This window comes from Chamaea fasciata, unplaced genomic scaffold, assembly GCF_029207755.1.
Source record: "Chamaea fasciata isolate MVZ Bird 193981 ecotype frontalis unplaced genomic scaffold, bChaFas1.0.hap1 SCAF_3, whole genome shotgun sequence".
Taxonomy (NCBI): domain Eukaryota; kingdom Metazoa; phylum Chordata; class Aves; order Passeriformes; family Sylviidae; genus Chamaea; species Chamaea fasciata.
Genome location: NW_027094088.1, coordinates 113651297 through 113669401, shown reverse-complemented (window position 1 = coordinate 113669401; position 18105 = coordinate 113651297). Strand labels below are relative to the sequence as shown.

The 18105-nt window shown below is 58.2% G+C and overlaps 2 protein-coding genes and 1 long non-coding RNA gene across 8 annotated transcripts in view; 2 read left to right on the top strand and 1 right to left on the bottom strand.

The window, feature by feature from the left end:
* The window catches only part of LOC136287468 (uncharacterized), a 72799-nt gene that overhangs the window by 41221 nt on the left and 13473 nt on the right, over nt 1–18105 (top strand). The window lies entirely within an intron of this gene.
* On the top strand, nt 611–1397 carry OST4 (oligosaccharyltransferase complex subunit 4, non-catalytic). 5 transcript variants are annotated; one of them, XM_066180253.1, is made up of 2 exons: nt 611–803; nt 1159–1397. In XM_066180253.1, exon 2 carries the CDS (start codon nt 1160–1162, stop codon nt 1271–1273), a length of 114 nt encoding a protein of 37 aa, XP_066036350.1. In that variant the 5' UTR covers nt 611–803; nt 1159; the 3' UTR covers nt 1274–1397. The 5 variants fall into 5 exon arrangements, with proteins under 5 accessions (XP_066036350.1, XP_066036349.1, XP_066036348.1 ...); XM_066180252.1 differs by having other exon boundaries at nt 616–724; XM_066180251.1 differs by having other exon boundaries at nt 617–751.
* On the bottom strand, nt 1481–17860 carry AGBL5 (AGBL carboxypeptidase 5). 2 transcript variants are annotated; one of them, XM_066180206.1, is made up of 13 exons: nt 17611–17856; nt 17162–17333; nt 16725–16891; nt 15938–16115; nt 15545–15723; nt 14156–14717; nt 13552–13721; nt 12157–12292; nt 11591–11781; nt 10538–10740; nt 2218–2312; nt 1964–2010; nt 1481–1788 (listed from the first exon to the last, which is right to left on the bottom strand). In XM_066180206.1, the coding sequence occupies exons 1-13, from the start codon at nt 17805–17807 to the stop codon at nt 1506–1508; spliced, it is 2580 nt and encodes an 859-aa protein (XP_066036303.1). In that variant the 5' UTR covers nt 17808–17856; the 3' UTR covers nt 1481–1505. The 2 variants fall into 2 exon arrangements, 1 of the variants encoding a protein (XP_066036303.1); XR_010720154.1 differs by lacking the exons at nt 1481–1788; nt 1964–2010; nt 2218–2312 and having other exon boundaries at nt 10652–10740; nt 11522–11781; nt 17611–17860.

Sequence of the window (18105 nt, the reverse complement as noted above, 5' to 3'; positions counted from 1 at the left end):
GTCCCAGGGGACTCCAGACCGTGCTGGGGCTCTGCGGCCGAGCGTGGGGGACACTGGGGGGCCCCGCTCCGCCCCAGCGCTGCCGGGGGGGACAGGGATGGGGACCGGGGTGAGGGCAGGACCCTGGGGGGACTCGCTGCTGGAACCCCTCCACTGGAGACCACCAATACACCCCAGCCCACCCCAGTGCGCCCCGGCACATTCCAGTGTACTCCCGCTCAGTGTAGCCCAGCGCGCCTCCACAGACCCCGATATACCCCAATAGACCCCAATAGACCCCAATAGACCCCAATAGACCCCAATAGAGCCCAGCACCCCCCAGTGAGCCCCAGCACGCCTCAGCGGAGCCCAGTGCAGCCCGTGCCGCTAAAGGCCCTCGGCGCGGCCCGCTGTCATCGGCTGTAAGGAGCTGTCACCGGTGTCATTAGCGCTAATTACCCGCGGCTGCCCCGGGGCCCCGCCCCGCCCTCGCGCCGCGCCTTGTAAGGAGAAGGAGCCGGCGGCCGCCAGGGGGCGGAGCGCGAGGGGCGTTCCCGGGGCGGGGCGGCCCCGCCCGATCTGTGACGTCACACAGGGCAGGACTGTATGGCGTCACCGCCCCAAGACCGCCGCTTGGCCGGGGCCCGGTTGCCGTGACGTCACCGCCGGGGCCAGCGCCTCCCGCCGTGCCCCGCGGCCGGAAGTGGCGGCGCAGGGAGACGTGTCGGACCGGCGGGCCCGGAGCGTGAGCGCGGGGCACTGGGAGGCCCAGGCAGGAGCGGGGACCAAGGCAGGAGCGGGAACCGGGGCACCGGGAGGCCCAGGCAGGAGCGGGAACCGGGGCACCGGGGGACCAAGGCAGGAGCGGGAACCGGGGCACCGGGAGGCCCAGGCAGGAGCAGTAACCGGGGCACCGGGAGGCCCAGGCAGGAGCGGGAACCGGGGCACCGGGAGGCCCAGGCGGGAGGGAGAGCCGGGGCACCGGGGGACCAAGGCAGGAGCGGGAACCGGGGCATCGGGAGGCCCGGGCAGGAGCGGGAACCGGGGCACCGGGGGTCCCGGGGCGTTCCGCTGGGCCGGGAGGGACCCGCTCGGGGCGGCGCGGGGCCGGCAGCCGGTCCCGGCGGCCGCGGGTCCCCGCAGGACGCCAGCCCGTGTCTCCCGTCCCCATCCCCGCAGGATGATTACGGACGTGCAGCTCGCCATCTTCGCCAACATGCTGGGCGTCTCGCTCTTCCTCCTGGTCGTGCTCTACCACTACGTGGCCGTCAACAACCCCAAGAAGCAGGAGTGAGCCCCGGGGAAGCCATGCGCCGCTCCCGCCGCCCCTCCGTGCCCCGGCAGGGCCCCGAGAGCCGCCAGCAGGCCGAGCTTCTTCCAAACCGGCTTTAAGAGAAACACGATGATACACGACAAAACCGTGTGGCGTCATGAACGCCCCGTCGGCCCGGGGCCCTCCTCCGGGGAGGGGCGGGATCGGGGTGGGAGAACGGGAGTCCCCGGGCAGGGCAGGGCAGGGCGGGGGATCAGCGCAGGAGGAGAGGGGGAGGTGTCGGCAGGAGCTGGGCGAGGGGGGACCGGTGCTGGGGGGCCGTGGTGGGGGCCAGCGGCGTGGGCAGGGACACCACGGTGCCCTCGGCCAGGTGCTGCCGGCACGGGGCGGAGCAGGGCCGGGGCGCCCCTGCCTGCCCCGCGGCTCCCCGGTACAGCAGGGCTGTGGGTGGGGGTCCAGCCTTCTGCCCCAGCACAGGAAGGGTCCCTCGGTGCTCAGCGCTCTCACGGCGGGCACGGGGGCCTCTGGGCACAGCCCTGTGGGGCAGAGACTGGTGTCAGTGGGGGACAATGCTCCTCCCGTGCCCCACAGCCCCTGCCTGCGGGTTTCTGGTCACCCAGCTCCCCCTGCCTGGCAGGGCCTTTGCTCTGCGCTCTCACTGTCGACCAGGGCTCTGAGATGACCCCACAGCACAGCTGCAGCAGCACCTACCCGGGCCTTTCTGGGGCCCTCCGGGCATTCAGCTTCATTGGCAGCACCTGTGGGAGAGGGGGGGAAGAGGATCAGTGCCAGGTTTTTGTCCCTGGGGTTCCCCGTGCCTTGGGGAAAGGTATGTTGGACAGAAATATCTGGCAGAGCCCCTGAGGGGCTCCCAGGCTTTGGGGCAGCCCCCCAAGCATGTCCCACCCAGCAGAGCTGTGGGGCAGCCCCTTCTCTGGGCACAGCCCTGCTGGTTCGTCTGGTACCTGCAGAGATGGCTGCAGCCCTCCCACGCCTCGCAGGGTCCCCTGTGGTCCGTGCTGGGTGCTCAGCGCTGCCTGGGTGCCTGCGGGCAGAGTCCCTGTGTGACAGAACAGACAGAGCTCAGCCCCTGCTGGCAGGGGCTTGGTGCCACCCTGGGCACGGAGCCATCGGGGTAACAGTGACACAGCCCAGTGACACAGTGTCCTGCAGTGGCCAGCTCTGCCCCCGAGGGGTGGCCCTGGGAGGATGGGATGGGCACAGAGCTCAGTCCTAGCCTGTGCTGCCCCTGCAAGGGGCTCTGCCCCGCCTCTGCTGTGTCCTTCTGCACATCACTGCCCCAGCTCCAGCCACGGTGCTGGCTTGGTGTCCCACGGCACTGGTGTGACCAGGCTCAGCAGGAGTGAGGAGCTGGGGGCACAGCCGTGCCCTCTGAACCACGGTATGTCCCAGGGCGTGGGACATCTGCTCAGCCAGGGGAGCTGGGGGGGGAAACAAAGCTGTTTGGGGGCCTGGCTGCATGGACAGCACTGAAGGAACACACCTGAGTTCCTCAGTTCTGCTCCCACTTTCTGCTCACCTGGTTCAGGTCTTTCTCCCACCCCAGATTTCTCCCCATCCCACTGAAGAAGTGAGGAGGGGGGTCACAGTGCCCACTGGAGTGAAGCCAGGGCCAGACCCCGCAGGAAATGGGACCCTGCAAGCACAATGGGCCCTTGCTGCTGCTGGAGGTGCTGGCAGGTGGCAGCTGGCTTCACCTGGACTAAAACAGCACAACCTGGTGACCAACCTCAGCCAGCAAAGGCCAACAGCAGCTGAGGGTGTCACTGGGGGTCTGGCAGAGACCCCCTTGTACTAATGCAGCCCCACACCTGAGCAGCTGCTTCTGTATAAGGGACAAAGTTTTGGTTTACCTTGGAACATGTAAGGAAGTCAAACTAGAATTTCCCATAGTCTTCCCATTGTAACTGGCTCAGAGCCAGCACAGAGGCACTGGTTGATCTTTGGGATGTTCCTCAAAACCTGGAGCTGTTTCTCTGGGCACTTTGCCCATAGAACCTCCTGGGTCATTCAGCACGTAAGGATGAGCACAGAGGTGCTCTGGGCTTTTTGGGGTGTTGCAGCGAGGTGTCAGGGGCTTCTCTGACACCTGTGCTCAGCTTTTCCTTTTATTTCTGTCTTGTTTGTTCTTTAGCTTTTATTAAAACCCATTGTTTTACAAAACACCCCTGAAGAGCCGTCTGGCTGTTACTGAGCCACTCTGAGAAGTGCAGGACACCCTCAGAGGTATTAGACTGATAAATCTTCACATAGCTTATTCCATCCTGGCCACATGCACAATTTTATCAAACAGCACCAAGAACAGAGACTCTTATATTAAGTGGACCTGTTCAGGTTTTTTGTAGACGTGCCCTCAGTCTATATGAGCCAGATTTATCCCCTGGCTTACACTTTTTTAATGCGGGCCCGAGCAGGTTTTTACATCGTTAAAAATGTGGATTTGTGGGGCTGAGAGCCAAAGAGGGAGTTCCCAGTGTGAGCTCCCAGGCTGGTGAGAGGGAGTGTTTGCTGGAGCTGGACCCTACAACCCAAAGTGAAGTCTAAGAGATTATTTTCCTCTATGAGGAGAGGAGCCCGAGTTTGGCAGAGCCGAAACTGCAGGCAGAAATCACAGTGCATCTGAGGAAACCAGGAGACAAACCAAGGGAGCTGGGGAAAGCCTCAAAAAGTCGCTCAGATGAGTGAAAAAAGTCCCCAGTTTTGTAGTAGTCAGCGAGACTTTTTATTTTAACTATAATTTAACAATTTAAGACTTTCATTTGAGAAGAAACAGCTCAAAAGACTCGTTAAAATGAGTCTATAAAAAGCCCAAGAACACAACCTTAGCAGAAGAAAGAGTGGGGTGAAAGGGAAGAATCTGCATAAAAAAGAGAGAATGAATTGAAACTTAGTAACATCAGAAAGTGAAACAGCTCCCTGGACTAGTTGTAACATACCTCCAAAGAGTAGCAGAAAACAAACGGAGCAAAGCAAATTAAAACGTAACAAACAAACAAAACCCCTCAAAACCCAAAACAAACAAAACAAAAAAAAAATCCCCAAAACAAAACAAAAGCCAAAAAAACGGGAGCTCCAACCAAGTAGAAGAAAAAAGCATACTTTATTCCTCTGATCCTGAAAAAGTCTGCTCCTCACACTGACCCTAAGAAGCAGAGCGAGACGGATCCGGACGGATCAAAACCTGCTTTTTCCCTCCCCACCTTTCCCCCGCGCAGAAAGGGAAGCACGCTGGCCATGCGAGTGAGCTTTGTGTCCTGCACCCCTCATTCCTTCTGTTCCTACCGTTCCCCTCCGACCAATAATCCTTGAAAGAAAAGCAAATTCGAAAAACGCCGCACAGAAATTTAAAAAAAAAAAAAACGCGCCGAGAACAGTATTTCCTTTGCGAGCAGCCACGTGGCCGCCAGAGCCATCTTGCTGCGGGGTGAAAAGCTGCAAAGCTGCTTTGCTGGGCGGATAAACCATCCAACCCTGCCTGGCAGCACGGCCAGTCAGGTGTCACAAAGTCCCCTCCTGGAGGCGGTGGGACACATCCCTTCTGTGGGCTGAGCTAGTGCCAAACACCGCCCTAATTACCGCCCTAATTACCACCCTGAGCACAGGCAAGCACAGGGTGACCACCCTGAGCACAGAAAAGCAGAGAAAAACACAGGATTACCATCCTGAGCAGAGAAAAGCAGAGAAAAGCACAGGGTGACCACCCTGAGCACAGGAAAACACAGGGTTATCACCCTGAGTACAGAAAAGTACAGGAAAGCACAGGATTACCATACTGAGCACAGAAAAGCAGAGAAAAGCACAGGGTGACCACCCTGAGCACAGGACAGCACAGGATAGCACAGGGTTATCACTCTGAGCACAGAAAAGTACAGGGTGACCACCCTGAGCACAGCAAAGCACAGCGTTATCATTCTGAGCATAGAAAAGCTCAGGGTTATCACCCTGAGTACAGAAAAGCACAGGGTGACCACCGTGAGCACAGGAAAGCACAGGGTTATCACTCTGAGCACAGAAAAGCAGGCCCCCGGCTCGGATGACCGTGGGAACACGGGCTGGCACCTCGGAGGCTGCTCCCCTTCCCAGAGAGGGCGGCCGATTTAGATGCGGCTGGTTCTGTGCTGTGCAGGGGAGAAGGTGGGAATGAACAGCACTGAGACACCAAGGCCGGAGGAAGGGCTGCCAGGGAGCACGGCGTGCACCCCAGGACCACGGTGTGCACCCCAGGACCACGGTGTGTTGTTCTCCAGGACCACGGTGTGCACCCCAGGACCAAAGTGTGCACCCCAGGACCACGGTGTGCACCCCAGGATCAAAGTGTGCACCCCAGGACCACGGTGTGCACCCCAGAACTACGGTGTGCACCCCAGGACCACAGTGTGCACCCCAGGACTACAGTGTGCATCCCAGGACCACGGTGTGCACCCCAGGATCAAAGCGTGCACCCCAGGACCACGGTGTGCACCCCAGGATCAAAGTGTGCACCCCAGGACCACGGTGTGCACCCCAGAACTACGGTGTGCACCCCAGGACCACAGTGTGCATCCCAGGACCACGGTGTGCACCCCAGAACTACGGTGTGCACCCCAGGACCACAGTGTGCATCCCAGGACCACGGTGTGCACCCCAGGACTACAGTGTGCACCCCAGGACCACGGTGTGCACCCCAGGATCAAAGTGTGCACCCCAGGACCACGGTGTGCACCCCAGAACTACGGTGTGCACCCCAGGACCACAGTGTGCATCCCAGGACCACGGTGTGCACCCCAGGACTACAGTGTGCATCCCAGGACCACGGTGTGCACCCCAGGATCAAAGTGTGCACCCCAGGATCACAGCATCCCTCCCTGGGAGAACTCTGCTTTGAGAGGAGGTGGCTGCAAGGCTCTGCCAGGGCAGCCATGGTCTGCAGCCCTGGGACTTCAGGGGAGGAAGGTACAGGAAAAGTATGGGCCGTGTGACAGGCACAGGGAGAGCAAGACAAAGCAAGGAAACCCCAGCGGCTCAAAGCATTACTCGAGGTGGCAGAAACAAAGGGAAAGAGTGGCAAAAGAACCTTATACCCCCGAGTTTCCAGCTGCCGGAACAGCAGGTGAGAGATGAGAAGTGGAACCATCAGAAACAAACAATTCTAAGACATCATCACTCATCCCTCCTTCCCTCGAACCCTCCCGGAGAGCAAGGAGGGGAAAGAAGTTTAAAGACACCCAAACCAGTTTGGTAAATTTGTGTTGTGAGACAAAATCAGCCTCGTTTGCAAGAGAATCAAAAGAGCTGCAAGGAGGAAAAAAAAAACAACTCGCAAAAGACAAGAAATTTTTAGAAAATAACTCTATAAAGCAGCAGCTAAAGGTATCATCTCAGCAGCAAAAGATAAAAGATTTACAGTATCCAGAAAAAGGATACTACGTTAAAGTCATCACAAGAAATTCACCAAAGGAGAAACTCAAAATACCTTGGAGCCTATTCTTTTATTTACAGCTTTAAGAAAAATTCCCGCTTTGTAAATGAATATTTCATTGAAATTTCAAGAGAAAACCATCTGGTGATTTTAAAATATTTCTTTTTAATTTTGTCAATTATAACTTATCCAAAAATCCATGTCACAAGCTAATTATAAAAGCTAATTCCTCAATAATTTTTCCTTTACAGGAAAAGATTTTGCAAAAATATTTTGCTTGCCCATATATTTATTTAAAATAGTTAATTCAAAATTCAAACGTTTTTACAAATTACCCTAATAAATATTACAAAAAAACCTCTAATTATTAAATCCATCTTTGAAATTATTTAAAAACCTTTTAAAATTCATACACCCCTAAAAAACAATTTGTTTTTTTAAATAGCTCAAAAAAAAAAAATCTAAAAGCTTCATAGTCATAGAGCAAAATCCAGACCAAAAAATAGAAATCAGATTTTAAGGAAGTCTAAAAGCCATATCTCAGAATCAAAAGAGCAGCTCTCTACGTGTTTTTTAAAGTTCATATTTCCTATTAATAAGTTCTTTAAAAGTTACAGGTTTGATTAAAAAAAAACAAAGACCTCTCTCTACTCAAGAAAAAGTTCTAATCAATAAAATTTACTTTAAAACACTAATCTTTATCCTTTTTCTCAACAACAGCCATTTAGACCAAACACTAAATTCCTAAGTTTTATAGCAAAAATACATCAGCACTTGTAAAAAGTGTCTCACATACCTCAAAATCAAGCAAAAGCAATCATATCCAAATTATCAAAAGCTACCCATCCTAACAATAGAAACAAAAGTTAAACCCTCAAAATGAAAAGCAAATAGATATCACGTGATATCAATCATTTAAGCAATCCAAACAAATTCACTTGTCTAACTGCACACTTTTGAAACCAAGTTTTGCCTCAGCACATGAAGGAGAAAAAACCAAAAACATAATTAAAATATTTCTCGCAAGGATTTCTCATTCCTAAACATACAGTTCTTAAAATTATGCAAGTTTTTCAGCATATTAAATAACAAATTTACCATGGAATGTAACTAATTCATTCAAAACCCAATCTATTGTAGAAAAAGCACACAAATAACTGGGAAAAAAAATAAATAAAATGGGGGAATATGTGCTACTGTAGAAAGGTTGAACAAAGCTAGATATATATATATATTTTAATTTCTCCCGTTCATAAAAATCCAGAAGCAGGACAATTATAGAGCCTGTTCTTTGCAAGAACGTGCAAGAAGACACTGAGTGACCACAGACCACGTCTCCAAAAAAGACTATTACAACTTCGACACAACCCAGCAGTATTGGCATTAGAGCATTTTCAAAGCAAGGACTGAGTCTTTGTAAAGGTCATACTAGTTATAGAGTATTCTTTGTACCAAAAAAGTTTTATAACTTATCACTATCATATTGTTATTATCTTGTTCTTAAACTGTATGTTAAGTTCCATTAGCCCAAAGCCTGTGCACACAAGAGAATATAGTTAACTTGAAAAAATCTCCCCAAACAGAAGGTAAAATAAAATTAATAAGCAATTGCAGAATAAATTTTCACCTTAAAATATTACTAATTGAAATAATTAGCCAGAAGAGAGGGTACCCAACTCAAAATTATTTAACCCATAAATCTAGAGTTTAGCTATAGAACCAAATTATCAAGCAACAATAAGTTATTAACACAACCCTAATTATTAACAAAAGAGAGAATTTTTTCAAAGTAACTATTTTTCTTCTTCTTTTTTCTTTTTTTGTAATAAGTTAGGGTGAAATGTACTAATGCAGCCCCGCACCTGAGCAGCTGCTTCTGTATAAGGGACAAAGTTTTGGTTTACCTTGGAACATGTAAGGAAGTCAAACTAGAATTTCCCATAGTCTTCCCATTGTAACTGGCTCAGAGCCAGCACAGAGGCACTGGTTGATCTTTGGGATGTTCCTCAAAACCTGGAGCTGTTTCTCTGGGCACTTTGCCCATAGAACCTCCTGGGTCATTCAGCACGTAAGGATGAGCACAGAGGTGCTCTGGGCTTTTTGGGGTGTTGCAGCGAGGTGTCAGGGGCTTCTCTGACACCTGTGCTCAGCTTTTCCTTTTATTTCTGTCTTGTTTGTTCTTTAGCTTTTATTAAAACCCATTGTTTTACAAAACACCCCTGAAGAGCCGTCTGGCTGTTACTGAGCCACTCTGAGAAGTGCAGGACACCCTCAGAGGTATTAGACTGATAAATCTTCACACAGCTTATTCCATCATCCTGGCCACGTGCAAGATTTTATCACCCCCTCACCCCAGCATGAGCACAGCTCTGGGCTCCCCAGGGTGTGGCCAGGCTGGAGTGGGACGTGGGGAAGAAGGTGGAGGGTGGGACACGACCAGGGCACAGCATCTTCCCCCTGTGCCATCCAGCCCCCACCCTACCACACCTGAGCATACTCAGCTCCTTCCCTGCTGCCTGGGGAGGGCAGGGGCTGGGGGGACACAGCCAGGGGGAGGGAACCAGCACGGCAAGGCAAAGCCAGGGCTCAGAGCACCCCTGATCCCCCTGTGGACACTGGTGCTGGCACTGCTGGCCCCTGGCAGGGGGACAGAAGGTGGAGGGAGAGCTGCCAGCAGCTGGGGCAGGGAGGTCTGGAGGGGCCAGGCAGGAAGCAGGTGAAGCTGATGCCAGGGCAGGGGAGGAAGAGCCGGGTCCTGGTCCCCGTGGCAGGCAGCAGAAGGGTGCAGTGTCCCCTGGGGCACTCACTGAGCTGGAGGAGGCCAGGGAGGCAGGACACCCCAGTCGGTCCTGGGGACACCACGGACCAGGCTCTGCCCCTGTGGCTCACATGGTCTGTGCCTGCTCACGTCCCCAACTGTCCCCAGTCCCTGCAGCCAAGGGTGGGGCCAGGGGTCGCTCCAGGAGGGCCCGGCTAAAGGAACAGACGGAACAACGTGCCCATGAGAACATCAGCCTTTTATTTCCTCCCCACCATGTTCTCATGGCAGACAAGACACAGTCACGACAGAGGGCTGGGCAGCAAACCCCAAGGACAACGCAACAAACACCAGAGGAATGCAGAGGTCAACACAAGCACAGCTTCAGGCACGCCCAGGCAGACACCTGCCCCCAGCCCTGGGAGGCTTTGGAGTGTGGTGCCCCCAGGGCTGAGCCCCACAGGGGCTGCAGGGCTGCCACTGCCACTGCCTGCCCCCCAGGGCCCCGAGCCCCTGCCCCACAGTGCTGGCATAGGGGGCATAGCAGAGTCTTGCCTGACTTTGGCACCCCACTGCAGCACATCAGCCCCCACCAGAGGGGAACTCTGCACGTTGGAAACCCCCTGGTGCCCCTTGCCAGCTCACCACAGCCACAGGTCACAACCCACTGTTGCCCAGCCAGTGCCTAAAGAAGTGAAAGGCACTTTTTGGTGTGTCCCTGCTGGCCTCAGGAATGTTTGGGAACAGTGGGAAGTTGAGCAAAGGTTTTCTGTGCTGGCTTCTCCAGAAGCCCCTTGGCCCCGGCACTGGAGGGTGGGCATCTCCCTGCAGCCCCAGTGCCCACGGTCCCCCACATCCCACTGGAGCAGCAGCAGCTCCTGCCCAGAGAGGGCTGACGCAGGAGCTCAGCTGGGCTGTAGAACTGCAGGAATTGCTGTGCAGCGTCAGCCCTGACCCCGCTGAGGACACTCAGTGCTCCACACAAACTGCCTGTCCCTGTGTCCGAGCCCAGGACAAGGCAGCGCTGACCCCCCTCAGGGCCGTGGTCCCACACAGCAGCTGGACAGGCCCCGCAGCAGGCGTGCAAGGGGCCCCCAGCCCGGCTTACCTGTGCCCAGGGCCGGGGTGCCGCCGCTCGGGGGGCTCTGGGAGGCCACGGCCGCAGCCGGGGGCCTGGGGCTGCCGAAGGTGAAGCTGGGGGAGGCTCGGATCCGGGGGGAGTCCTGCTGGCTGCCCCCGCTCCCACTGGTGCCGTTGCTGAAGCTCCTGGCACGGGCCAGTGCGTTGTCAGAGGCCGAGGTGGGCAGCCCGCTGCAGGGGGGAGAGATGGGGGTCAGCCCAGCACGGTGAGGGGGGCTCCCCTGTGCGCCCTCCGCCCAGCAGCACAGCCCAGCACCACCCCTGGGCTTCTCAGGAGATGGTGAGCAGCTGGGGACAAGGATGTCACCAGGACTGTCCCTGAGAGCAGCAGCCCCAGTGCCCTGCACTGCACATCGACGTCTCAGGGTTCTCACCTCCTCACCCCTGTCCCGAAACACGGAATTGCTGAGGTTGGAGAAGGCCTTAGACACCATCGTGTCCAACCCTCCCCCAGCAGTGCCCAGGCCACCACTGACCCACAGCCCCAAGTGCCACATCCACACAGCCTTTAAATCCCTCCAGAGATGGAGACTCCGTCCCTGCCCAGGGCAGCCTGTGCTGGACAGCCCTTTCCATGAAGAAATTATTCCCAATATCCAACCTGAACTTCCCCTGGCACAACTCGAGGCCATTCCCCCTTGTCCTATCCCTTGTTCCCTGGGAGCAGAGCCCAACCTCCTCCTGGCTCCACCCTGCTGTCAGGGAGCTATGGAGAGGAAGAAGATCCCCCTGAGCTTCCTCTCCTTCAGGCTGAGCCTCCCAGCTCCCTCAGCCTCTCCCAACCCAGTCCAGTGCTGGAGGCAATCAGGAGAGACCTCCCAGACTACCGGGGCAGGCAAATCCCAACCAGTTCACTCTCTGCCGACAGCTCGGAGCAGAGGGACTGACAACTGCAGCTCCCAGAGCTTGGAAGAGCGAGGGCCAGGGCGGGTGACCCTGGCAGGTGACTCACTTGGGGACATTTATCATCTCTAAGTGCCGTTATCCTGCAGCTCCCACGCTCGCCCCAGCCAGCCCTTACGTGGAGCTCCTGGGGGGGGTCCTGGCACCTCCTCTCCTCCGCGGGGCCCCGCCGGCGCCGCGCAGCCCCCGCACGTGTTTCAGCATCCAGGCGCGCAGGTTGCCCAGGCAGGTGTGCTCCGAGAGCACGATCCGAGGCCAGGGGTTGCAGTCGGCCATGTCCAGGGCCGCCACCGCCACCGCCCGGCCCACCTGCCCGGGAGAGGACGCACGTCAGGGGACACCAGGGGACAGCAGCAACGGGAGAGCGCGGGGCACGAGGGAAAGGAGCGCGGTGAGAAGGGGAGCACGGGAAGAGGGGAGGCACAGGGGAAGAAACGGGGGCACTAGGGAGAGGAGCAGTAGTGAAGGGGTCGCAGGGAGAGGAACGCACCAGGAGAAGGGGAGCACGAGGGGAGATGGAGGCACCAGGAAGGGAGGATTCCAGGAAGGGAGAATGCCAGGGAACGGGGGCACTGGGGAGAGGGGCAGCTCCCTAGAGCCTGGGACAGCAAAGCAAGTGGAGGAAAGAAACCCCAGCCCCAGCCCACCCTGCGTGCCTCTCTCCCCAGGCAGGCTCCCCTGTACCTGTTCGAAGAGCTCCACGGTGTAGCGGGAGGGGAAGGCGGGCGGGGGCGGGGGGCTGGCCCGGCCGTTGTCGTGGCACGCCCCCGGGATGCTGTTCACCGAGCGCCCCGTGTTGTAGTTGCACTCCAGGGTGTAGCTGTGGGGCACGAGGGAGCCCCTGTTACCCCACAAACCCACAGCAGGACTGGGGTGATCCCACATTGCTCCCCTGGGATTCAGCAGATTCAGCACTGGGAAGGGGGTCCTATTGCACCGGGAAGGGGGTCCTGCTCCAAAGGACATGGAAGTGCAGGGAAACTGGCAGGGTTTTGAGGACAGCACCCTCCGATGGCAGGAACGGCCCACGCCCTGTGTGGGGATGAATGGATGTACCAGAGATCAGCACGGTGCAAATTCAGGATGGAGGTCTGAGCCCTGAGGGTGATGCCCAAAGTGCCAAGGTCCCTGTGAGGAGACCTCTTGGTCACCTCTGGAGAGTGACAGGGAATGGGCAGGTCCCTGATGGGTAGAGAAAGGGAATTATTTGATGTCAACACCAACAATCCAGGGAGTGGGCGGCTGCAGCCTTCCCCTGGCCCTCAAGGTGCCTTGGACCAGGTCCTCCCGGAGGAGGAGGGATGAAGTGTGGGCTAGGAGCTGCCTGCTGGGACGGCTCCCATCTGTCCCACTGCCCAGAGACAGCTGCAGGGCCAGCACAGCAGAAAACCTGAGCAGCTCTGTCCCAGCCTGCCCGAGGGACCACATGTGCACTGTGAGCACTCCCAGCACTTTTTGGGACGTCGCTGTTGGATCAACAACCTGGGCTGCTCCAGGTCAGTCACTGAGCAGAGCACCCCAGTGTGTGTGTTTGTTGCTGTGGGGCTGGACTGGTGCTGGGCACGAAGCAGCAGCTGAGTAGACAGCAAGCGCTGAGGAACCTGAGAGAACCTCTGTGGGCCTGGCTGCCTCACCCCGTGGAATGTTCCCAGCACAGGAACAGGCCAGGAATATCCCATCCCAGGTGGGAGAGGGGTGGATCACAGCTATCCCCAACTCATGGGGTCACTGATGGGCTGAGGCTGGAATCTCCCACAGCCATGGGGATGCCGTGCCCACCTCAACTCTACTTCATTACAGCTCAGTATAGACAGGAACACCCAGGAAAGAGGAGAATTCCCCTCAGAAAGCTGTGCAAGAGCAGGGAGAAGAAGCCAGAGCAGCTGTAGGAGGGATGGGGAGGGACAGGAAAGAACGGAGCCTGGCTGAGCCTGTGTCTCGGGAACACGGCAGCACCTGGCACAATCATGCCCAGGGGTTGGTTGGGGCCACAAGGGACGTGTCTGTCCCACAGAACTGGTTCCCCCTTTGCCCAACGTCCCCACCAGCACAAGCACTGGCCAGGCTGGGCTGCCCTACCTGTGGATGATGCCCAGGGCCTTGTAGACGGCCACGCGCCCGCTGCCTTCCTTGGACTGCCCGTCCCGCTTGTCCCGGGCGTACATGTTCTTCTCCGAGAAGTTGCAGCCCGTGAAGTCAAAGTGAGGGGAGTTCAGGGAGATGAGTTTGGGGAACAGCATGTTCTCCACCTGCAGAGTGCAGGGAGCAACAGGGGTGACCGGGGGGCCCTTGGCTGCTCGTCCTGCTCCAGTGGGACCAGTGCCAAGCACGGGGTTGCACCAGGGCCCGCTCTGCCCCACAGTTCCAGGGTCTCACAAGGTCCAGCTGTGCCCAGGGCACGCTGTCCACCCCCTGCCCAACTCCTGATGGGCTCTCCTGACAACCAGCTGGCAGAACACCCTGCTGACCCATGCCAGCTCCCAGGGGGAATCTAAGACCTCCTGCTGCCCTGGTCATCAGACTGAGGGACGAGACAGAGAAGGAAGGAGGAAGGAAGGAAGAGAGAAGGAAAATCCCTGTGACAGGGATTCCATGCCCCTCTCCCAGCAGCAGGAGCACTGGGAGCCCTGAGCAGGGGGAAGAGCAGCAGCAGCAGGGTCCCGGATTTTGCCTGTGCCCTCACCTGGTCGTTCTCGTCGTTGAAGCTGTTGCCGTACATGAAGCAGCCGCGCTTGGAGGCATGGCCGTGCAGGTCCACGTAGTAAGCCAGGCCACTGTCCCGGGGTGCAATGGGCTCGGGGGGCTCAGCAGCTCCGGGGACGGGGGCTGGGGGAGGCGCCCACGGCCCCTCCTCACAGTGCCCCGCCTCACAGTGCTCGGTGCTGTGGCTGGACGGGAGAATCCAGGAGGTTTGCTCCGTGCTGTCTGACCCCGGCGCGTCCCGGGCCGGGCAGGAGCGGGCGCTTCCGGCACGCCAGCTGCCGGAGGAGTTGCGGAGGTTGTTGGTTTTGTCCAGCTCTGATAACGGGGCCTCTGCGGCCGGGACGGGACAGTTGGGAGATTTTAAGCTCAGCGAGATGCTGCTGAGCGGGGAGACAAACGTCCTCCAGTCCGGGGAGCCCGGCAGGACGCGGCTGTGCACGTGGTGGTAGAGCAGCACGGCCTTGGCCCCATAGACCGCGGGGTGCAGCTCGGCGTCGGGGTGCAGGTACTGCCGGTTCAGGTTCACCCCGCGAGAGTCGGTGCTGCGGGGAGAGGGAGGGATGTGAGCACCCCCAGGGCTCCCCAGAGTGCCGAGGGCTTTGGGCTCTGCCCTGGACTACAATGGCCAAACCAAGGGCCAGAAGCTGCCAGAGCACTAGCACGAGGGGCAGAGCCCTGCATGATCCTCCCCAGAGACAGCAACAGAGCCGGGGAAGGGACTGGAGCACCACGAGTGGCTGAGGGAGCTGGACAGGCTCAGCCTGGAGAAAAGGAGGCTCAGGGGGGACCTTGTCACTCCCTGCAACTCCCTGACAGGAGGATGGAGCCATGTGCGGGGTTTGGGTTCTGCTCCAAGAGAACAAGGGACAGGACCAAGAGGAAACAGCTTCGAGTTGAACCAGGGAAGGTTTAGGTTGGATATTGGGAACACTTTCTTCATGGAAAGGGCTGTCCTGCCCTAGCCCTGGCTGCCCAGGGCAGAGGTGGAGTCCCCACGACTGAAGGGATTTAAAAGCTGTGTGGATGTGGCACTTGGGGACAGGGGACAGTGGTGGCCTTGGCAGTGCTGGGGATGGTTGGATTCAATGGTCTCACAGGGCTTTTCCACCCCAAGCAAATCCAGGATTCTATGACTTTTATAAATTTTACAGAAATAATAGAATCAACTTTCTGAGATCATTTCTCCAGCAAGCTCACAGCCTTTTCCTTTCCACAGCCATCAGTGAAGGACACTCACCTTTTGCTCACATCTACCAACCAACATTCAAACAAACGATTTCTGCTTCTTTTTCTTGGAGGAATGGTTGGATTCAGTGGTCTTGGAGGACTTTTGCAACCCAAAAGATCCCATGAAACACTACCCACTCACCGGTAGTGGCCCCGCACCACCCCGTCGGGGTTCAGCATGGGGATGAGCTTGAAGACAAACATCCTCCTCAGCATCTGGGCACGGGGATCCTCCTCCCGCAGGATGAAGTCCAGGAAGCCGTTGAAGACGAAGCTGGAGGGAGTTTCTCCTGGGTGGACTCTGCTGCTGAGGAAAAACACCTGGGGACAAACAGAGGGGGTGAGGGAGGTATTCTGCCTGCACCAGGATACTGCAATAATGAAGGGTCTCACAGGCTTTGCTCCACAAACTCTGCCCAAATGCTCCTGCACTTGGGGACAGGATGCCATTCTGGTCACAGACACAGGGGTTGCAGTAAGGCGGCTGCTGGCCCCCCAGGCCTGGCCCAGCCCCAAAGCTGGGGTGATCTCTCACCCTCTTTCCAGTGAAGCAGCGAGGCCGGGGTGTGCTGGTGTCTGGGAAAAGCTTGTCCAGCCGGGGCTCCCTCTTCTCCTGCATGCCGTGGCACGAGGTGATGGTCAGCAGGTCCACACGCAGCTTGTCCAGGGAGTGGCACAGCAGCTCCCGGTGGTAGTAAACTGAGTCCAGGGGGCTGTGGGGTGAGGAGGGATCTCAGGCAGCCCCAGCAGCAAGGGGGCTCCCAGCTGGGTCAGCAATGCTGCCTGAGCTCTGCACCCCGGGAGCTGAGCAGCCCCAGCCCCACAAGGACCATCCCTACATCTGGGCTGTTTGCTGCCAGATACCCTCAGAGCCTGCTGGGAACATCAACAGCCGTTCCTTCAGGGTGAGGAGGGGGCCCAGGCTGGGGTTTGCACTGTGGAAGCAGTGGGGGATCAGCTCATGCACAGACAGACCCAGCACAGAAGGTCAGGTCATCCCAGCGGGGAGATAAAGCTTCCCAGCAGGAGGGACAGGGCACTGAGGGATTCATCCCACCAGGGAGATAGATAACCCATTCTGGCAGGAGAGACTGGCTTCCAGAACAATAAGGGATCCTCTGGAATCCCGTGGGTAGCTCAGCTTGTGCAGAGCTGGAGCACAGAGAAGCACGGGCCAGGCAGCTATGGGGAGGGCACAGAGACCCTCCTGCTGCAAAAAGAGCTTCCCCAGGGGAAGAAATCCAAGCAGGCACAGACCAGGAAAGGTGTGAGGAGCAGGAGGGTGAGACAAAAGCCAGGAAAGAGAAAGTGGGGGGGCACACCTGCTGGGGGACATGTGCCGGCAGTCCTGGAAGCGTCCATCCAGCTGTGCCAGCATGTCCTGGCACTCGGTGTAGGAGAAGGGGTAACAGAAGGCAAAGTAGGTGGTGGCCCCGCGGTGCTCCAGGAAGCGATGCACGAAGGACAGCACAAACTGCGTCTCCACCACCTGCCACGGGCATGGGGAGGGCTGGGCACGGGGTCGGGGCCACCCCAGCACAGCCCCTGCTGCTCTCCCCTGGCCCCCACCAGGCACTGGGGGTGCCCATGGCATTGGCCATCCCCACGGGATAGCAGCTGTTGCTGACCCTGTCCCTCCCTTGGAGATGGCAAGAACAAACCAGCCGCTCCACCGACCCAGCAGAACCTCCCCAGAGCTGCCCTAGCCCCAGCACAGGGTCCCGCCGAGCCCGGCACCGGGAGCGCTCCCGGCTCTCACCTGGAAGCTGGGCCGCTGCCGGATGCGCTCCCAGCGCGGGCGCACGGGCAGGGTGCGCACGAAGGGGGTCATGCCCTGAGCGTACAGCCGGCTCTGCTTGTTCATGTTCAGGATGTGCAGCTTGATCAGCTTCCCCGGGGCACCCCCGCGCACGCTGAAGTAGAACCAGGACCTGCGGAGGGACGGAGCGGCGCCGCCTCAGCCCCTGCCCGGCTGTCCCCGAGCTCTCTCCGCGGTCCCTCCCACCCACCTGGCCCCACCAGGGCCGGTCAGACCCCCGGGGAGGGCACACACCCCCCGAGCCCCCTCCCTCAGCTCCCAGCCCCACCGACAGCCCCGCACCGCACCCGCCACTCCCGGCCCCCCGCCAGAACGTTTCCCGGGGGAATCCATCCGGCCCCCCCGGCCGGTACCGGCCGTCCCTTGCCGGTTCCCCCGCCCGGCGGTACCTGTTGCTGTTCTCATACTCCGTGTGGGCGCAGTCGGGCTGCGTCCACACATTGAACTCGTAGTCGGCGGCGGGGAGAGCGTTGGAGCGGGCGGCGGGGCCGCCCCCCAGCTCTGTAGGCCGCACCTGTTCTACGTGTGCCAGGTTCCCCGAGTCGAAGCGGGAGCTGAAGAGGAGACCCCCGCAGCGAATCTCCATGGCCCGGCAGGGCCGGGACCGGCATCGCCCCGGTACGGCCCCGGGACGGCCGGTGCGGGCCGCCCGGCAACAGCAACGCGCGCGGCCATTGGCTGCCGCCTCCCAGCAACGCGCCCGCCCATTGGCTGGCGCCTCGGCAACGGCCGCAGCGGCACCGGGGCCGCAGTTCCTCTCGACCACGCCCCTTTCAACTGCGCGCAGGCCACGCCCCTCATAGCACTGACCACGCCCCCCGGGCTCCGCGGCGGCAGCGACCCCAGACGGGAGAGTGGACACCGGTGTGACCGGACAGGGAGAG

Excerpts from the sequence above, each read along its gene's own strand:
- OST4 (XM_066180253.1), top strand. The coding sequence starts at position 1,160 with ATGATTACGGACGTGCAGCTCGCCATCTTCGCCAACATGCTGGGCGTC.
- AGBL5 (XM_066180206.1), bottom strand. The coding sequence starts at position 17,807 with ATGGAGATTCGCTGCGGGGGTCTCCTCTTCAGCTCCCGCTTCGACTCG. Across the intron at positions 10,741-11,590 it reads ACCCCCCCCAGGAGCTCCAC|CGGGCTGCCCACCTCGGCCT; the intron begins GTAAGGGCTGGC and ends TCCCCCCTGCAG. Across the intron at positions 2,011-2,217 it reads GGCTGCAGCCATCTCTGCAG|GTGCTGCCAATGAAGCTGAA; the intron begins GTACCAGACGAA and ends CCTCTCCCACAG.